We start from the raw sequence: 18277 nt of genomic DNA, 5'->3' as shown, positions 1-18277 counted from the left end.
CACATTACTCTTTCGGCATTATTCGAGCTTCTAGTTCTGTTGGGCTGAGTCGAATCCGGGCTCTTGTAGCAGGTCCATCATCGCCGTATTAGTGTAGAAGAAATCCTCTAATTGGGCAGCGTTCGTCATCCACATCATCGGGTTCCCAGGCCTCAAGCTCTCATCCATGGCATCGATGCCGACGCCCGCGATCCCAGACGTAGGGACCACGTCCGGTGCTGTGCTCGTAATCTGGGCGAACGCGGTGGTTTGCTGTTGTTGCTGCTGATGTCCCCCCTCAGTAGATCCTTTCGGCGGGAATCCCAAGGCTGCTAAGTAAGCATCCATCTCGGCGCTAGCTTGGGTCTGTCGTGACTGAGGAGTCGACGCGCGGAACTCAACGAAGCGGAGAGCAACGCTGTAGAGGACTTGGAAGAGGCGGCACATCTTGGCTGCTGCGTCGGACATTTTTGATGTCTCTTGCAAGAAAACCACGAAGGAATGCAGTCGTGCCAAGTCTTCCTTGTCTTGCGTTTCGATTACCTGACAGAAAAGAACGATAAAGGGAATGAATGGTGCAAAAAGCACAGTCCTGTGAAGAGATAAGGTCGTGTTAAACGCGGTAATACACCATGTGAGTGTAAATTTGACTGACCAATGAATGTAGGTTGCGAAGTAAACATCATGGGACTTGCGCATGATGGCAACGCATTCTTGGTGTTTTTCCAAAGCTGCTCGTGCAGCCTTAATGCATTCAGGACTGAACGTCGTTGGCGATCCTTCAACTCTTGGGGCAGCACGATAAACCAGAGTCAGGAGTGAGAGCCGCAGAACGTAATCTGAAGACAGGTAGAACTCGGCAAAGTGCTCCTCCACCCCGTCTTTGGCAAATGCCTGGTAGTTGGCCTATTTTCCGCAAGTCAAGTCACCCAAGATGTGAAGATAACCTCGGACTTACAGTGGCTTCTTTCGTTTTCTGATCGATGTCGTGGAGAAGGGAAACCAGCTCATGCACCCGCGTCTGGCGAACGTGGTACGGTTGGATCATCGAGTCGGGGCTGTAAAGCAACTCATAAATCTGGCCCTGACACTTTGCTGTTCGAATCCACAATACTAAGTATGGAAGTATCGGGCTTGCAACTGGTTCTTTCAGTGATGGTAGAGGCATAGTGATGTGCCAGTCTGGAATTGTTGATGCTCTGCCGAGGCGAAGTGACAGACTCTTGTCGATGTAATAGACGTTCCAGAAGAGGAATTGATGCCAGTGCATCCCGTGAACTGTCGGCTTGCCGTCATCTTTTGTGTTCTTCAGAGACTCTGCTCGATGATATCCAAGTGTTTGACATAGTTCTGATGCTTTGGAGGACAGGGTCCAAGCAAGGGTAGGTTTTGAGATCTCAACAGCGTGGAACGTCTTCCAAGGAGTCAGCTCTGTTCAGTGTTCTTGTTGGTGTAGAGTCCGATACTTACTCCGAATAAAAGCGCGACAATCACATCCGAAGATGCCGGCATGTGAAGGGGAAGGTTCGCCAAACACGTTTCCAGATTCACGCGGCATATCCTGTCAAAAGTCAGCCCGCTGTCGTTTTTCAGATAATTCAACATCGGCTTTACTTACTTCGCATATTCAAAATACTCTTTTTGTTCACCCACTGAGACTTGCGCAGCGTAGTCTGTGAATAGTGAATAAAGCCCTCCATTCACAGTGATATAGTCATATTCCGAGTAGTTGTCTGAAAAATAGACATTAAGACAGAGATCCGGGAACCGACGGGAAGGCAAAAAGTCGTATATCCAAGCCATGCCCGTGAGACGTTGACCTAAAAGCCGATCAGGCGGTAAGCGAGTGAAAACAAAACTTCAAAGGCTTTCCCATCGTGCTTACTTTTTGCGATTCTGATAGTGTGCACAGCCTTCTCTATGGGCGGCAACTCGATGCCCTGAGCCCGAACCCGAGTAAACGGCTTCGCGTGAGGATATGTCATCTCCCCCGCGGCAGCCGGTTGCTTCAAGGCATTGACGATTTGTGACAACGCGTCAAGAGTTTCGCCGAGATCTAGACTTGAGTCTTGCAGTGACTCTGTGCTCACCACCTTTTGCAAAAACTCTGTAGCAAACACAGAGTGCGCTGCGAGAGAAGAATCTCCCTCGACTATGCCACCTTCGCCTTCATCTGATTGAATGGTGTGACTTGCAGTTGTCGCAGGCGTCGAAGTAGATGAGACGCGTTGAGCTGAGCATGGTGGGCCTTCAGCTTGAGGTGTAGCGGCTGTGGCCATTGCAAAATTGAGTAGCTCGGCTCGACTTGTATTATTAGAAGATGGATTAACTTTCATGTCCTGCAGGAGGCGGATGACCGTCTCGAGCCGACGGTCAATTTGATCAATTTTGCGCTCACTGAGTCAAAGAAGTTAGTTGAGACTGTACAACACCCTATTTGAAGCTTCGACCTAGTATAATGATCGCATATTGTGATGGGCTGTTAAAAAGGCGAACACTGTGTTGGATGCCATGCTTGCTTACTATTGTGGGGTGATGAGAATTCTGGTTCGCTTCTCCTTGGGCTTATTGTCGGCATGTGTACACTCGATCTTGGCGTGTGTGCAATATGAACAAGGAGATTCTCTGTTGCAGCGGATCTGTTTTCTGGTCAATTTTTGCTTAACGAATGGGCCAAAGTCGAAAAGCTGAGAAGCCGCGTTGTCGTTGACTTCAGGCGGTGGGTACAAGTAAAGCATTGGGTGTAAATGGCTTTCGACAAGCAAACTCACCTTGCGAGCACGGCAAGCGTCACACTAATTATTCCAGTCAACTCAATACAGTCTTCAAAGACCATCTGCATCACTTACAGCCCTACGAATAGCAATCTGAGGATTCGCCGAGGATGGCTCAGGTGCTTCTTCCGGCGCATCGTCAGGCCCATCCTCATGACCGCTGGCGTCCAGCTCGCTGGCGTCCATGTCTCTTCCTCCGCTAAGCGATAGGCCTATGGCAAGGGTCCTTCGGAGGCCACTACTCGTCGATCTCGTAGGCGAGTCCTCGGTGTGCAAGCGGACGATGCTGGAGCCGATGAGTGTACAACAGGGATTGTGAGAACTTGATTTTGTTGTCGGAAGAGGCGAGGTCGGGTCCCAAGATATGAGAAAACTGCTGACAATGAGCCTTCACCCAACTAGGAAGCATTTGCACATGTTTCGTTTTTTATCGTTATTTCTTTTCTCGTGCACTGTTTCGGGGGCCGCGCGACCCGGCCAAGTCCGCGGGCTGTCGGCTGGATACAATACCCCAATGTGGTAAGTAATGGGTCGTCCGAAGTCTATTTATACACTGTCAATAGCCACTCTAAAGCTTTCGTCTGAACAAACTAGTTCAGAAACTTCAGTTCTTTAGTCAAAGCTCCGCTACATAGGGTTTCGCTGCCTACCTTAGCTTACTGTAATATTCCGCGGTCGATCAACGGTTGGCACAACGTCTACTCCGCAGCGTCGTGGTCATTGGTAAAAGCCTGGCGCCCGGCGTATTATGCCCAGTGTTAGAAGATGATTGACTCATTGGCGGAGTTGAGGAAATACACATGCAAAAACGGTAAAGAAAAGAAAACACCTTAGACAAGCCTCTTTTCCAAGCAAAGACTCCCCAAGAAAAGCACTCTTACTCGGACTGATTGATAACAAGTCAAATTCGGTGGTATTTGTGTTACAATTGGTCTCTTGGAGTAGCAGAGCTTGTTCTAAGGAATGAGCGGTGAATCTATCATACTCTTGTGTCGATCTCCCGATATCTCTAACAGTCTTTGTAAATCGGCAGTGACTTGAACCCATATGCCTCAACCGGGACATTATTCGCCGGTGAACCAGCGAATCTTGCGACAAAGGAAAACAGCCCTGAAGAGTAGAGAACAAACATGATCGCGTTCAACAGCCAAACTCCCCAGACCGTCTCAGGATGGAGCGAGTGAGGCATACCGGGTGCCAATTTTTGTGCGCGAACAACAGTAGGGCGCATCTTCTCTTCGTAGTCGCTAAAGGCAGCCTCCAGGTTATTCGGATGCTGTAGAATCGCGCCCGCCAGATTGTAAGCGCCGCTCATCGCCAAAGTTGTTCCCATTCCGGATAGAGGAGAAGCACAATAACCAGCGTCACCCAGAAGTACAACCCTTCCTTTGCTCCATCTGTCCATCTTGATCTGACAGACAGTGTCGTAGTAGAAATCATCCGTGGCAATCATCTCCTTGATGACGCGATCAGTTTCCCATCCGAGACCCTGGAAATACTCTTGCAGAAGGGCCTTTTGAGCATCCGTACTTCCACCTTTTTGCTCGGCAGCAGCCCTTAGCCGTTCATCTTTCTCGTTGACAACGGCCATAAAGACCGTTGTTCTGTCTTCCACGCCAGACGGTCGAATCATTATGCCTCGGCGACCAGGTGCATGGAACCAACGACGCCATGCCGAATCAGTCGGACCACGGGGCATGCTGAAGAAGCCTCCGTACATCCCTAGCCTTCTCCTCCTGTCTTCCTCGCCCTTCTCGCCCCAAGCAAGAATGCGCGTTCGACTTTGGACACCATCTGCTCCGACTACCAAGTCAAAGGTTCGCCTCTCACCGCTCTTGGCGAAGTGGACGTGGACCTTGTCTCCATCCTGCTCTAGGTCATCAAGAGAATCACCAAAGATGTACTCGATGCCAATGCCGCCGTCAGCCTGAACATCCTCGTTGACTTTCTGGCTCTGCTCGAGCAGCAACTGTGACAATCGTCCTCTCAAGATTTCGATATCACTAGTCGGCGTTTGCGTCTTCCCGCTCTTGTCCGCCCCGAAAGCTGCCCAAACTCGGTTCTCCTTGTCGACCAACTGCACCCCTTCTTCGCCAGTGGTAGCCGCCCGAATGGCAGGTTCAAGTCCGAGCTTGCGAATGATAGTTACACCAGCGCCTCGAACGTCGATATTTTGGCCTTGAGGGCGAAAGACGGGAGCTCTTTCCAGGATAGTGATGCGCGGCTTCTCGGACGTAGGTACCGGCGACATCAGCAAGAACGTGGCTAGTGTCGGTCCGGCTATACTGCAGCCCACGATCAAGATATTGAGAGGTGCCATGATGGTAGGACCACTGTCTAACTGCTGCCCCTAGGATCATTAATGCCAAGCATGGGGGTGCCAAGGCCTTTAAAAGATAACGGGCGATGGCGCCTGAGGTCTGTCTAAGAAACGAACGCAGAGACGTTGTGAATCTAATACGTCATTTGGCTGTTATCGAGATCCTACCGGCATTTGTCTGCCGAGGGCTGCCACTGAGTTCATTCCAGGCACTCCTTTGTGCGGTGGCTGCCTTAGCACTAGCTAAATATGGTAGGGCTCGTAAGAACTGAGGTGAACTTGGTTGAAATGCACTACTACGGACACCTTAATATCTGTTCACACTATTGAATCAGTTCAAAGTGCGATTTTGCTCTCAATTTCCATGATACGCTACCCAGTGAACCTGGCGCATTCCAGTAAATCTGACCAGCCTTGTATCCGATGTTCTAGGAAATGATGCATGCAACAATCAGATGTAATCTTATCTCATGTAGCTGCATTTGAAAGAGAAGCAGTCACAAGAATCCTCTTGAACTTGGGATGCAGTGTCGACCTGAGGCGTAACTTGTTCAAGGCTCGTTTAGAATACAAGAGCTTTTTATTCTGACATCTGGACATAGGCATGGCACGTCATCGGATGAGAGCCGGTTGAAATCTCTTTATGGGTGGATGGCAATTATTGTCAAGCTACCCATCGATGAATATACTCGGCATGCACAGATCCTGAGCACTCTATTGTCTGTTTTTTAGTAGCTGTTTTGAACTCCGTGCTTTTAGGCCATATCTAAATTCCACGGTTGTCTTTGAATACTATTGTTGGTATTCCTTTCACAGGGAAGTTGGTTCGAACCGTAGGGTCCTGGGGGTGACGAAGTATCAATATCTCTGTATTGATTGATTCTGCGTAAGGAGTAGAAGGGAGATTCCAACCGGAGGTTGGGTGGGTAGTCGAGGTCTAAGTGTACCCCCTCGAGGTGGCCCATGCTCTGCCCCTACTCGCGGCCGAATTGGACTTCCAATCCGACAACTATCATAAAGTACATGTAGGTCCTGTCACTCAACCTTGACCACAATCTTCCCAACAAAGCCCTGGGCAAGCATAGCTTTATAAGCCAGTTTGGCATCATTCCACTCGAAAACTTCCGCAATGATTGGTTTGATCTTGTGTTTCTCAACAAAAGCACTCAGATCCTGGAGCATGCCCAGGCTGCCGTACATCAAGCCTCGAACTAAGATACAAAGTTAGACACGAAATCTGGGGTTCGGAGTTATCTTACTCGTCTTGGCACCAAAGATAATCTCCGGAATGAGGTCATGTTTTTCGGGAGCAGACATGAATCCAATTGCTGATACCAGGCCATCCTGTCGCAGCGCACGCAAAGACTCTGCAATGGTCGAAGCACCAACAACGTCAAGGACTTGGTCAGCGCCACGGCCGTTGGTCAAACTGAGAATCTCTCTGCTCCAGGTGGGGTTATTCTTGTAGTTGATTGCATGCTTTGCACCAAGTTTCCGAAGAAGATCAAGTTTCTCCTCCGACGTTGAGAAGGCGATGACCTCAGCCCCGGCAGCCACGGCGGTCTAATGAGCGTTAGCCAAAGTCGAAGAGTATGCCATGTTACATGACACAACTTACCTGTAGCCCGGCAACACTAACACCACCGGTACCCTGGATCACCACGGTGTCTCCCCTTTTGAGTTGCTGTGGGCCTCCAAACAACGCATTCCAAGCCGAAACGTATGGGCCGCTGAGAGCTGCAGCTTCCTCGAATGTCAAGTGAGAGGGTAAGGGGGCCAGCGAATCCTCGTCAAACACAGCATATTATTGCAAGACTCCATCGATGTTCTTTCCGCCGAGTCCGAGTTTGATGTCGAAGGCGCCTTGAGTTTGGCCGGTTTTCCAAGACGAGTTGGTGGCGTTGATGACCTTGTCGCCGACCTTCCATCTCGACGTTGGCGAATTGACTTCGACGACGACACCAGCGCCGTCACCGAGTGGCACTATGCCATCGTCGGGGCCTCCTCCGAGGTAGACAGGATCCGAAGTCAATACTAGGAGGTCTCGGTAGTTAAGAGAGGCAGCGTGGATTCGGACAAGAATCTGGCCCTCCTTAGGGCTGGGTTTGGGCACTTCCTCGAGTGAGAGGTTTTGATCGATGCCTTCATCAGTACAAGCTCCTTGAACTTTATTCCGGATGCGCCAGGCTTGGGAATGATATTTCGACATTCTCTTGAAATTTGTGCTTACTCTTTTCTGAATATCCGTGCCGTTTCAAAATATAGCGGAAAGAAGTTGTTCTTGAAGAGTCGAGGAGCATGAAAAAGCGAGTAATGTTGAATGCACTTTGATGACACGTATTCCATCTTATATTTACTCCATTCTCAGTAATTTTACTTGCTGGTTCATCTTCGGTTATTATCTTTACCGTCTTACACCGCGGTCCGTTTGCTACGACCGTGAGAAGGTGAGATTCTCATAATCTGGAGTTCCACGGAGCAGTAAGCAACCGATCACGTTTCTGCCGCATGCGAAAGATAAATCATCAGCCGCACCACTACGATAAGCCGTGGCTATTACAGTCAGACTATGCTATGGCAAGTCTCTTGAACCAGCTACGTACCTTCGTAATCAAACTTCTGGACATCGATCCACGGACTACCGTGATCAAGCCAGTGTCAACAATTTCGCGGGTCCAATAACGTTATTACCCCCCCCCCCCAAAGACGCTTCAAGTGCTTTGGTCGCACGGCCGTACTGGGGCAGTGTGCCTCCCCCTATATCCTCACTCAGTGGCGGACACCCCCCCCCCCCCCCCGAAGCATTCCGAACTTAGTAGACATATATTGCAGCCCTCGTCACCATGTGCACGCAGAGAGACTGTATGATGGTTTCAGCAGGGGGACTGTTGTTACCGTTGGTATCGTAAGGGGGGGACGGTGAAGATGGAGACGGTGATGGTGGCTGGGAGGTTGTTGATCGGGTAGACTTTATTGACTTGCAATCAGAGGATAAGTAGATCAATTTTTTCTGTGCTGTGCCCAATGCTGGCCAAGATTTTGTGCAAACGGAGGATGTCAGGGATCAGCCACGAGGGGCTCGAAAGCCCCATTACCGACTGACGGCTTGCGTCTGTCTCTATCCCCGTTTAACTGTTTGGAGATGCGGCGACATCAAACCCGTCTGGTGGAAGGGCTGTGAGGTGATTTGGCAGTAAAAAGTCTTTCCGCCGCCAGAAACGCAAGGTTTTCATAACCCTGTGATACGGATATCTACAGATAGGCTTGCTTCGAGTTAATCAAGGGGCAAGAGCATTGGCCAATGCCTTGACCTACAACCCAGACTCGGCTGCCCACATCTTCGGCAGCAAACAAATATCATGATTTTTGATCTGGTCCCTCTCAAAATTTTGTTTCTTGAGAAGTTCACATTTTCTGTCCAGGTTCACTCACTTCGTCGCCAGCTGATTGCACAATGGAGGCAGCAGGTCTAGCTTCGAGTATACTGACGTTCATTGACATGTCTTACAAGATAGCCAAGGGAACCTACGAGATTTACCAGTCTGCGACTGGGGTCACTGCCGAGAACGCCCATGTCAGCAATGTCATCACCGACCTGGAAGAGGCCGCCGCCGGACTGGGTACAGCTTCCAAAGGACATCACGCCGAGTTAGCAAACTTGTCAAACCAGTGCCGAACCTTGCCAGTCGATCTGTTGAAACTTCTTGCAAGGCTAGAGAGACGGGAAAAGAAAATCTTTCATAGTTTCAAGGCCGCGATCGTTGGTGCGCGGAAACAGAAAGATATCGCTTCGATTGAGAGGGGGCTGGACCAGTATCGACAACAGATCATCCTCCATCTTACACTCAACATTCAGTGAGCAAACTTAAGAGCCCCCAGCCAAACGATCACGTACTGACTCAACATTTCGCAGCCGAGATCAATCGCCAAGCAAAGCCCAACTCGACCGAATACGAGACGACAGCAGTCACCTCGCAAATGAGTACGCTGCCAAGCTAGATACACTGCACAATCAACTTTCCAAAGTGCTAGAGGGTGTGGAAAGAGCCAATTCGCGACCGTTCTTGGACAAGCAGGTTCCAAGACACCAGGAACTCAACAAGGCATGCCCGAACCCTATCAACCGACCTCACCGAGACGAATCTGCCCAAGAAGCATCCCACAGAACGACCCACTATGATGAGCATGCGCCATGGGCAATTGATCTGAGGTATCTTGCAAAACTGCTCAATGACTTGAAATCTTGTGCCAACACCATTGAAGCGGAAAACAAAATACTTCAGAACTTGTACTTTAATACAATTTTTCAGAGAGAGCGCAGCGTCTCCGAGGCTACATCAAATACCTTCAAATGGATAGTCAAGAGTCTTCTATCACCTGCGATTTCAACATCAGCTGATACAGATGAATTACGTTCTACCAAAGAGTCCAGACGATCCTCCTCCTCCAGCTCCTCGTCGGAAACAAGCGATAGAACCGTGGTTGAGCACAGTTTCAACACTTGGAAGGAAAAACTACTTCTAGAGACTCAGAAACGGGAGGCTATGGCAAGATCCCTGCATTCTTTCCTGAAAGATGAAGGAGAGGTCTTCTTCATTTGCGGGAAAGCAGGCAGTGGAAAGTCAAAGCTCATAAAGTTTCTTAGCCAGCACTCCAGCGTGAGAGAAACCCTGGCAAATTGCGCCAACGGACGAAAACTCGTTCTCGTCACCACATTCTTCTGGAGTTCTGGCGACCCTTTGCAGAAATCTCTGGAAAGATTCTACCGCACCGTGCTCTTTCACACGTTGAGGCAGTGTCCCGAATTGCTCGAAACAATCATCCCGACTCTGGTCGGCACAGCCGTCTCCCCTCTGTCGGCAGCCATGTCATTGTCTGAGTTGAAGGCCGCCTTCAGTCGAATGCAGTTGCTCGAGAACGCCGCAAGCTACCTCTTCTTCTACTTTATTGATGGACTCGATGAATATGAGGGAGACTCTCTCAATCACAAGCATCTTGCAGAGATGCTAAGAAAATGGGCTCGGGCTGATAACGTCAAGGTGATATGCTCTGCCCGGCCATCCGCGGTCACTCTCGCAATTTTGGGCGCCAGCAACACGTTCTTTGAGCTCCACGACTTGACAAAGGCCGACATATATGCCTTTGCCAAAACTCAATTCGAAGAGCATTTAAGAGAGCCTGCTTTCGTAACAGGTCAGGCAGCATGTCTGGGCATGCTTCAGACGATAGCGGAACGCGCCGATGGCGTCTTCCTCTGGGCCAGCCTTGTCGTCAGGACTTTGTTGAACGCGGTTCTGGAAACACGAAGACGAGTTTTGTATCCGTAGGAGGTTGGAAGAGTGCCCTCAAAGTCTCAACCAACTTTTTCGTCGGATGCTCGATGCCATTGATCCTTCTCCATCAGTGAGACTACGGTCAGAGCTTCTCTTACAGCTGGTAGCAAGCCGAGAGGCTCCTATAGTCCATTTCAACGCCCTCACGCTCTCGTGGCTGGATGAATCTCGGACTTTCCAATCTCTTCTGGTTTCACCCAAGCGCTCGAATCACGAGAGGTACACGGCGAGCCAGATTGCAATAGAGCAAAAGAGGGCACGAAGCCAGCTGCACACTTTGACAAGGGGCCTACTTAATATGGAAACAAACCAAAGTGTGGCATACCTGGTGAGCAACAAATACGGTTATCCGTCATACTACCGATTCCAGTTTGGCTTCTTCCATCGAACCGTCAAGGATTTTCTAACGGAAGAATGGTTGCCAAGCCTGACCCAACGGCCGCTCATGACGTCTCAGCAAGAGGCGGCAGTAAAGGCGGAGCTGCTTATAGCAGAGATCAAACATTGTCCTGAACCGCACCTCGGCTTGTCGAAAGCAGTCTATCCTGCTTGTTACTTCAACAAGTTGGACTTCTTCACGTCTTTCCGACTCTCTCCAATTCGGGGACTTGGTCTTTTTACTGCACTCGTTCAAGAAATGGCGGATGCCATCTGCGGCATGAATGATGCAAGAGCTGCACGAGGCGAGCAACAACACTCCACACTTTGGTTGTCACACAATATACTAGTTCCGGAGCGTGAGCAACCGACATGCAAGGATACACCTGGGTTGGCCCCCTTTTCGTTTCTGCACCTCGCTGCGACTCTTGGTTTGACTGAGTACGTCAAGGAGAGTGTGGCGAGTATGGACAGCCCGACTGCGGTTGACACATCTGACATCAACCTTCTGCTATCAGGCGCTTACTCTTCAAATCTGGCTTTGGTAGATTTTCTGCTTCAGAAAGACTGGCATCCGAGTGATCTCATTTCAAGCCGTGGTCTCAAATCGTCCTCGATGCCCGAAGGAGGTTTTGTTTCTGTGTGGGAGGCCTTCTTGTACCCAGTCGCATGTCTTTTGACCACTTTCTGCGCTAGCGAGTTTCGTGGCCCTGTTTGGAAAGTCGTGCCACTCATAGATTGCGACGAGCTCTTGAACGATAATTTCTCAATAGTCGAAAGCTTTCTACGCTCCGGGGCAGGTCCGGCGAATGCATTGGCAATGTACGCCGTCGAGTTGAGGGTGTAGATAATCATCCGGTTCCGGATAGATGTGGTGTCGGAGATGAGAACGGTGTGGATGTATCCAATGCCACCGCTTCCAACGGCCCAGAAGACCTGGTTTAGCAAAGTAAGTAACAACTAGAGCAACGCAGGAAGCAGGTCACGAACCTGTGCAGCGGCGTACGTCTCCACGTTGCGGCAGACGGCCATCAACATCAGACCGAAGCAGCAGAGGAGATGGGCTAGCATGTAGCCTTCGATACGACCAAAGATATTGAGAATCTTGGCGAGCGGCAACTGCGAGACACCGCCAGCCAGGCCTGAGACGATGCCAGTCGTAGCGGTAAGGCCGTGACGGCGGAAGGACGAAGTCACGTAAGGTCCGAGGTTGCTGTTCATCTGATGTTGCATCGAATGGGTGTAGGATGTAACCCAGATCCCAGGAAGAGCATCTATGTCAGTCGGGGGCAACCCCATTCCCGCAGGCTTGATCTGACTTACAAGATGTAGGTGAAGATGAGTGCTCTTCAGGTCCAAACCGTGGTGATGGCCTGGATCTTCTTGACACCATTCTGAGCCTCCTCCTTCTCGTCCTCGACATCGTTATCGAGACTGATCTCTGTCGTTGTCTTGCCCGGTGTCTTTTCGTCAAGGCTCTGAGTCTGACTCTCAGCCGCGGCTTGCTGGACGAAAGGGGAGCTCATGATGGGCAACTCTTGTCACGGAACGCCTGGCTTGTGGTGCGGGTATGCTCTGAGGTCACGGGAAACACTCTCAACGACATCACCTTACAAGAGCGAAGACCCACGGGTTATGTACTCGACTCGCCATGCAGAGTAAGTCACAAAGAAGGAAACGATTTTCACGAAAAGAAGCTTAACACGAAGGAACCAGCAGGATGTTACGTAAATCCACTCTGCCAACCCACGGTTACCACCTGCAGCGGAACTGACAGACCGAACGAGACCATCTTTTCAAGGGTCTTTTTTGTTCAACATGACTGTCATGGACGACAAAATTCCGGCATCGGACGAGATCGTACGGCACAGCGAGTAAGAAAAAAACTTCACATGGACCATGGCCGGGCGTCTTGGTCCCCTCATCGAGCAGCATGTCAGGTTGCCCAGTCCCCCCCCCCGAGTTTGCACGAACGAGCTCCACACGCCATGACTTGGCACTGGGCAACATCCTTTCGTTGGTTGACTGTTGGCTAACCGGGCGAATTTCTCGCCGCGAAAGGGTGTCCTAAAGCGGTAGTTACGAGCCTGCTCCTTCAGATGTGGTCCGCCAAGTGGGACACAAGACGTCGTATTAAAGACTTTGCGCGCCATCTGCACCAGGGGCGACCATGGCGTAGCCCAAGAGGCCCCGTCCCCTTCGCGCAGGGCGGTTCCCGCGCTGACCAACGAGCGGGCGGGATGCTGGGTCCCCGAAGGTCGTATCGCGCCGGCTTGGCGTGTGCGGTTGGCAACGGATCAGATAAAAAAAACTTTGTTGCTTGGCCCGCATGCAAGAGCGGATCTGATAAGATGAAAACGGGGCACCCATCGGTGGGAGCCCGGGATCTGGGTGGCTCTAGGTTCTAACCGAGGGCATCTTTGGGATCCATTCGCAAAACGGTACACGGGGCGAGAGGTGACATTTCCTGCAACGTTGTTCTGCGGTTGGCTTCATCATCTATTGGTCATGGAAGTAAGCTTATACCTGGGTGGGTTCATGAAAATGTTTGAGAGTGGCGCGTGCTGGGAAGTTGACTGACAACTGAGTAAGTCGTGCAACCTGATTCTATCCGAGGTCACTTCATGATGCCACAGAGGGCTTCACAGATTACTTTGCCATGAGATGCAGGAGACATACTTCTCTCTCAGGTTGGTCAACTTCGGCATACTCTTTTCGAGCGCCGCCTTGGTTGCTGCCCTTGTGATGAATACACAAAGATTTGCAGCTCAAGAACCAAGTCATCAGGACTCCTCGATGCTGAGATGGGGCAGAACGGCAAGACTCCACTTAGACTGATAGGCAGCGATAGCGTAAGGCAAGGTTACGGGCAGACCGTTATGGATACACGCCTGAATTATACCGAGAACGCTCCCCAAACTCGGCCGAGTTGAGACGCGATTCTAAGGATTAGCTGCCAACGTTACAGACCTAATAATTGACAAGAGTTGAAGCGAGTCCTGTCTGTCGAAACCGGTCCTCGAGGATGCCTCGTCGGAGTCCCAATCCCGGGTGTCCGAACAACATGCGATCTCTGTTGCAGACCTGAAGTCTTGGTGGTGGTCTCGGAGACTGGCTGGAAGATTCCAAATCTGTGGATGAGCTCGTCCCACAAACTCAGTTGTCTTCCCAAATCTCGAGTCTGACAACTTGAATCACTTCATGGAGGGGGCCAAGCATGCTGCGTCGCACAATGTGATTGAAGTTGCTGGCCATACGTGCCTGCAAGGGAACCGAGATGCCGTTGGTTTGAGCGCAGTCATCGGAAGTCATCCGGCAGCCTTTTCTCGGCTCTACAATTGGAGGCTTTGATAATGGTCACAGCGGCGATTCCCGTTATGGTGAATTCACCTGCCTATAGCATCAGATGCCCGGAAGGATTGTTGTCGAAGGGACTCGTGCGACGGCGGTCGCAACAAAGTTCACGTTGCCGATGGATGCGCTAAACCACTTTCGGGAACCTGAAAATCCCAGGCAACGACGAGTGGAGCCCCTTTTTGTCACTTCAACCTTCGTCTTACCTCACGCATCTCCGACTGATCAAGCTCGACAGTCAAGATCAAAGGCCAAGGTGAGTAATCTACCAACTACTGAATCCATAATATCCAACTAACCTGCCATAGAATCTTGGCCGATTTGAGCTGAGGCGCTGAGTCTGCCGTTGGACCCCAGCACCCCGTCAGGACGTTACCCCCGCGTAGATCCTCCACCCGTCACAGCACCCAAAAAACCATGGCCAACATCTTCCGCCAAGCCATCTCATGGCTCTACACCACCTTCGCCGTCTCCATCCTCGGAACCTGGACCCTCCTCATCCTCGGCGGCGTCGGCCTCACGGCCGTAGACTCGGACCCAGGCCTCCTCCCGCTCATCGCCTTCCCCTCCCTCCTCACCTTCCTTGTCGCAAAGCTCATCGTCGCCGCATCACCCCCAGCAAACGCCCGGAATGCCACCACGGCTGCCGCGGGCGGCGATAATCTCGCAACCTGGCTCGCAACAGCAGACTACGGCTCCCCCCACGGCGCCCTCGTCCTCTTCCTCTTCTCGGTAACCTGGCTCCTACACCTCGCGCGCGTAGTCTTCGCCCTCTTCCTCGTCGTCCTGATGGGCGCCTTTTTCGTTTTTGCGTCTTCGCTCGACGCAGCTGATAAAGAGGAGACGGAGGCCGGCGGCGAAGGTCTCTTCTCCGACGACGGCGCGCGTAAGAACTTTACTACCGCGCTCGCCGAGTTTGAGGAGAAGGCCGGGATCGGACTGGGCGATTACCTCGTTGATAACCCGTGGGTTGTCTTTCAGGTCGTTGCCGCGCTTTGGGGCATGATGAATCTGTTGCTTATGTATATTACGGTGTATGCTTTTGGGGCGTTGAGGAAGGTGTTGACGACGCCGCTTGAGGCTTGGGCGAGGGCTGGTCAGGAGGTGGCGGCGCCTGCTCTTGTGGCTGGGAGGACTCCGGCGGCAGTTGCAGCGGCAGCAGCAGCAGCAGAGACGAGGGCCCCGGTAGTAGTCGTCGAGAAGGAAAGGGTGGTCGTGCCGGCCGAGGCGCAACCTGCGAATTGAGTGATGGCGAACACGAAAGAGAGAACGGGGTGGCCGTCTAGATGAGCAAGGAAGAGAGCAAACGGAGGACGATTCATATCTGGATCTGTAGCCTCCCATCGCCAAGCCGGGGCGGTGAACAAGCTCGGACCGGGAGAGGGTGCGTGGGGACTTCGGACTCAGCTCCGGGTGGGTCTCCGGCACCTGCCCGTCCAACTTCCCCCCCCCCGAGGAGGCAAACGGGACAAGACAGGGAAGGAGCAAACCACATATACCTGCCACCAATGGAATACACTACACCCAGTGACCCCAAGCTAGCCCGCGCCCAGTCAAGAAGCACCTGCCCTCTGGTCTCAGTATCTCTCAATCAACCAAGGCAACCGTGGTGCAGTGGTTTAGCATTCCAGCCTCCCATCCAGGGAAACCAGCTGGGGACCTGGGTTCGAACCCCGGCGGTTGCAATTGTTCATTTTTGAGTCGTTGTAGTAGCTATATCGTAGCAAGGGAGCTTCCCCCCTTTTTATCAGCTTGGCTGGCTTAGGGGCCGCGGCTATCCTTAACATCCTCCTCCAAGCTACTACGAGCCACATCCTAATTCCTCCTAAGTATTAAGGAGATAATAGAAAAAAAGAGTTCACCCCACCGGTGCTAAACTAGGGGCTACATCTCTCAGTGCTCATGCTGGTATTCGAATTCGGGTAGCCTGTCGTCGAGTAGGCTGTTGGCGGAATCAGCTTGTTGGCCATTACCCATTCCACCACCCAGCCAGTTTGACCTGACCCGTCGGCCTAGACGGGCGCCTCCTGACTGGTGATAGGAATGAGATTGAGGCGGGATATATATATACCCTTTTCGTCGCAGCATGTGGAAGGTACGGTCTAGTCGAACTTGCCTGGCAGTCAGCACCCCTTGAAACTTTCCATATCGTCTCAAGGACGCCCATCAGTGACACGAAGGGTAGACTACATCAAGACCTTGGAAGTGTTTTTTGAAGCAGATGATAGATAGATCTTGTCATCGTTGAGTTTTATCACGAAGCCAAAATGTGCCTTTCAGGCATCCTATCTGAGTAATATCAATAATGCCCAGGCATCACTAGACTAGACGGCGTGGTTTTGCCATGTGACGACCCTGCCACTGGGCCTCCTTCGATTATTGACGTCGGCTTCAGTCGTTCTCGGTAAATGAACTCCACTTGGATTAGCATTAAATCAACTACCTCCAGTCTACTCTTCTACTTCTTCTACGTGATCTAGTTGTTCCGTGTACCCAAATCCCCTCTGGCAAAGTAAACCCAAATCCACGCCATGCATCGCAAAACACGCACACCCGCTCTACCACTGACCTCCCTCTGCCTCCTCATATACTAGCCCCCTCCAAAATTCGACACGCCTCCACAATCTTCTCCGTAATCCCATCGACATTCGTCCAAGCAAACATATCAAAATGACTCCCCTCCGTCAGCAGCACCTCCTCCACAAACCCAGGACAATACCCATCCCACCCAAGCTTCTCATCCGCACGATACACGTCCACAGAGCTGATGCCCTCCACCGGCATCGGCACATGCTCCTTGGCCTTGACAAGCACAGCCCGCGGCGGCCTCTCCCACACGACCTCAGCCGTCTCCTTCTCCTCCTTGGAGACGTAAAAGTCCTTTTCCACATCTCCGCCGTCTGCCGCTCCCGCTCCCGCCGTCGCCTTCTCCTCCTCTCCGTCATTATACCCAGCAGCCTTGGGAACCGACACCTCCGCCTCACCCGCAGCCCCGCACCTGGGCATCTTCCACACCCTCACCACCTGCCCCGCCATCTTCATCGCCCTCTTCGCGAGCCTCACATTCTTCGGCTCCTCCGTCTCCCTCTTCTCGTCCTCCACGAACCTCCCAATTTTCAGACTAGATCCCTCGGGCCAGACGGGGTACACGCTATCCACCATCACCAATCCCACAATCTCGATATCGCGATCCTCATCCCCTATCAGCCTCGCAATCTCCAACGAAAGCAAACCGCCCAGACTCCACCCGCCCAACAAGATCCGCCTCCTCTTCAGTCTCCCTCCATCTGCGGTGGTGGTGTATGAATACGGCGCCTGGGCGGGGTACTCGCGCCCCTTTGTGACGGTAGTCCGAATCATTTGGAGGTAGGCGGCCGCCATCTCCGGGACGCCGCCTTCCCAAGGGACACCGGAGTGGAAGCGCGGGTTCGCGATGCCGAAGACGGCGCGGCCTGCGAGCTGGGAGAGGCAGTGGTAGGCGAAGGTTGTGCCGCCGCCATCGTGGATGAAGATGAGGGGCGTGAGGGTTTGGCCGCGCGGGGTGGCGGGCTGGATGACTTCGCATTCTTTCGGGGCTGGGTGGGTGCGCATTTTTCCAACGTTTCTTGAGGTTGTTCGCTCCCTTGGATGCTGTTGGGTGTGAGGGATTTCGAAAGGTGGTGGTGAGAGTAGGGTGAGTGAGATGACGGGATCGCGGGCCGATCTTGAATTCGCAATCGGAGAGTGCTGATTCTCACAGTAAGGAGCCGGTGCGGGGAATTCTGACTCTGTCTTTCCCTCCCGTAGATTGATAATCGTAAGCTGACCGAGGCAGATAGATGTTAAAAAAAAAAAAAAAAAAAAAAAAAAGAAAAAACCCCGTGAGTGGTAAGAAGAGAAGAAGAAGGACCCCCGCGACGTAATATGAGCGAGGAGGCAGTTTTCAGTGAAATGAAGGATGATTGAGGGTGAGCGAGAAAAAAAAAAAAAAGCAAAAGAAAAGATGAGATGAGATTTGCGCACGTCGCAGAGTCGCTAACTGCGCCCACCTTTACAGTTACAGGCTCATAAGCACATGCAAGAACGGACGCCGCAGATACAGCTGCGCCCAATAGCCTGGCTTTTCCTAGGTTCCTTCACGCACTCAGCAGGCCCAGTTT

General features: G+C 51.8%; 7 protein-coding genes and 1 non-coding gene across 8 annotated transcripts; 3 read left to right on the top strand and 5 right to left on the bottom strand.

Annotated features, from left to right (window-relative positions):
* Nucleotides 1–30: 30 nt before the first annotated feature.
* On the bottom strand, nucleotides 31–2315 carry BDP81DRAFT_307887 (fungal-specific transcription factor domain-containing protein; the record flags this gene model as incomplete). Its single annotated transcript, XM_060583402.1, has 6 exons — nucleotides 31–571; nucleotides 635–885; nucleotides 938–1393; nucleotides 1450–1540; nucleotides 1598–1799; nucleotides 1865–2315. 6 exons carry the CDS (start codon nucleotides 2313–2315, stop codon nucleotides 31–33), a joined length of 1992 nt encoding a protein of 663 aa, XP_060451051.1.
* A 1134-nt stretch (nucleotides 2316–3449) lies between these two features.
* BDP81DRAFT_417080 (2-polyprenyl-6-methoxyphenol hydroxylase-like oxidoreductase) lies at nucleotides 3450–5166 on the bottom strand. Its single transcript, XM_060589591.1, has one exon. The coding sequence runs from the start codon at nucleotides 5071–5073 to the stop codon at nucleotides 3763–3765; it is 1311 nt and encodes a 436-aa protein (XP_060451050.1). The 5' UTR covers nucleotides 5074–5166; the 3' UTR covers nucleotides 3450–3762.
* A 942-nt stretch (nucleotides 5167–6108) lies between these two features.
* BDP81DRAFT_457667 (NAD-P-binding protein) lies at nucleotides 6109–7282 on the bottom strand (the record flags this gene model as incomplete). Its single annotated transcript, XM_060593307.1, has 4 exons — nucleotides 6109–6284; nucleotides 6333–6636; nucleotides 6692–6859; nucleotides 6890–7282. 4 exons carry the CDS (start codon nucleotides 7280–7282, stop codon nucleotides 6109–6111), a joined length of 1041 nt encoding a protein of 346 aa, XP_060451049.1.
* Nucleotides 7283–8527: 1245 nt separating this feature from the next.
* BDP81DRAFT_390001 (uncharacterized protein) lies at nucleotides 8528–10400 on the top strand (the record flags this gene model as incomplete). Its single annotated transcript, XM_060587344.1, has 4 exons — nucleotides 8528–8721; nucleotides 8818–8928; nucleotides 8987–9055; nucleotides 9719–10400. 4 exons carry the CDS (start codon nucleotides 8528–8530, stop codon nucleotides 10398–10400), a joined length of 1056 nt encoding a protein of 351 aa, XP_060451048.1.
* A 904-nt stretch (nucleotides 10401–11304) lies between these two features.
* Nucleotides 11305–12310, bottom strand: BDP81DRAFT_366017 (uncharacterized protein; the record flags this gene model as incomplete). The annotated part of the gene is made up of 3 exons (XM_060586514.1): nucleotides 11305–11720; nucleotides 11775–12092; nucleotides 12146–12310. 3 exons carry the CDS (start codon nucleotides 12308–12310, stop codon nucleotides 11343–11345), a joined length of 861 nt encoding a protein of 286 aa, XP_060451047.1. The 3' UTR covers nucleotides 11305–11342.
* Nucleotides 12311–14329: 2019 nt separating this feature from the next.
* BDP81DRAFT_478316 (uncharacterized protein) lies at nucleotides 14330–15501 on the top strand (the record flags this gene model as incomplete). Its single annotated transcript, XM_060594847.1, has 3 exons — nucleotides 14330–14394; nucleotides 14447–15242; nucleotides 15475–15501. Exons 2-3 carry the CDS (start codon nucleotides 14556–14558, stop codon nucleotides 15499–15501), a joined length of 714 nt encoding a protein of 237 aa, XP_060451046.1. The 5' UTR covers nucleotides 14330–14394; nucleotides 14447–14555.
* Nucleotides 15502–15738: 237 nt separating this feature from the next.
* On the top strand, nucleotides 15739–15823 carry BDP81DRAFT_t56. The gene has a single exon. It is a non-coding gene; the product is annotated as a tRNA-Gly (tRNA).
* A 713-nt stretch (nucleotides 15824–16536) lies between these two features.
* BDP81DRAFT_417075 (Alpha/Beta hydrolase protein) lies at nucleotides 16537–17992 on the bottom strand. Its single transcript, XM_060589590.1, has one exon. The coding sequence runs from the start codon at nucleotides 17727–17729 to the stop codon at nucleotides 16722–16724; it is 1008 nt and encodes a 335-aa protein (XP_060451045.1). The 5' UTR covers nucleotides 17730–17992; the 3' UTR covers nucleotides 16537–16721.
* Nucleotides 17993–18277: the final 285 nt, after the last annotated feature.

Source organism: Colletotrichum phormii (assembly GCF_030913505.1).
Source record: "Colletotrichum phormii strain CBS 102054 chromosome Unknown BDP81scaffold_2, whole genome shotgun sequence".
Lineage (NCBI taxonomy): Eukaryota > Fungi > Ascomycota > Sordariomycetes > Glomerellales > Glomerellaceae > Colletotrichum > Colletotrichum phormii.
Note: the sequence above shows the minus strand (reverse complement) of the source record. Positions and strands in the feature narration are given on the sequence as shown.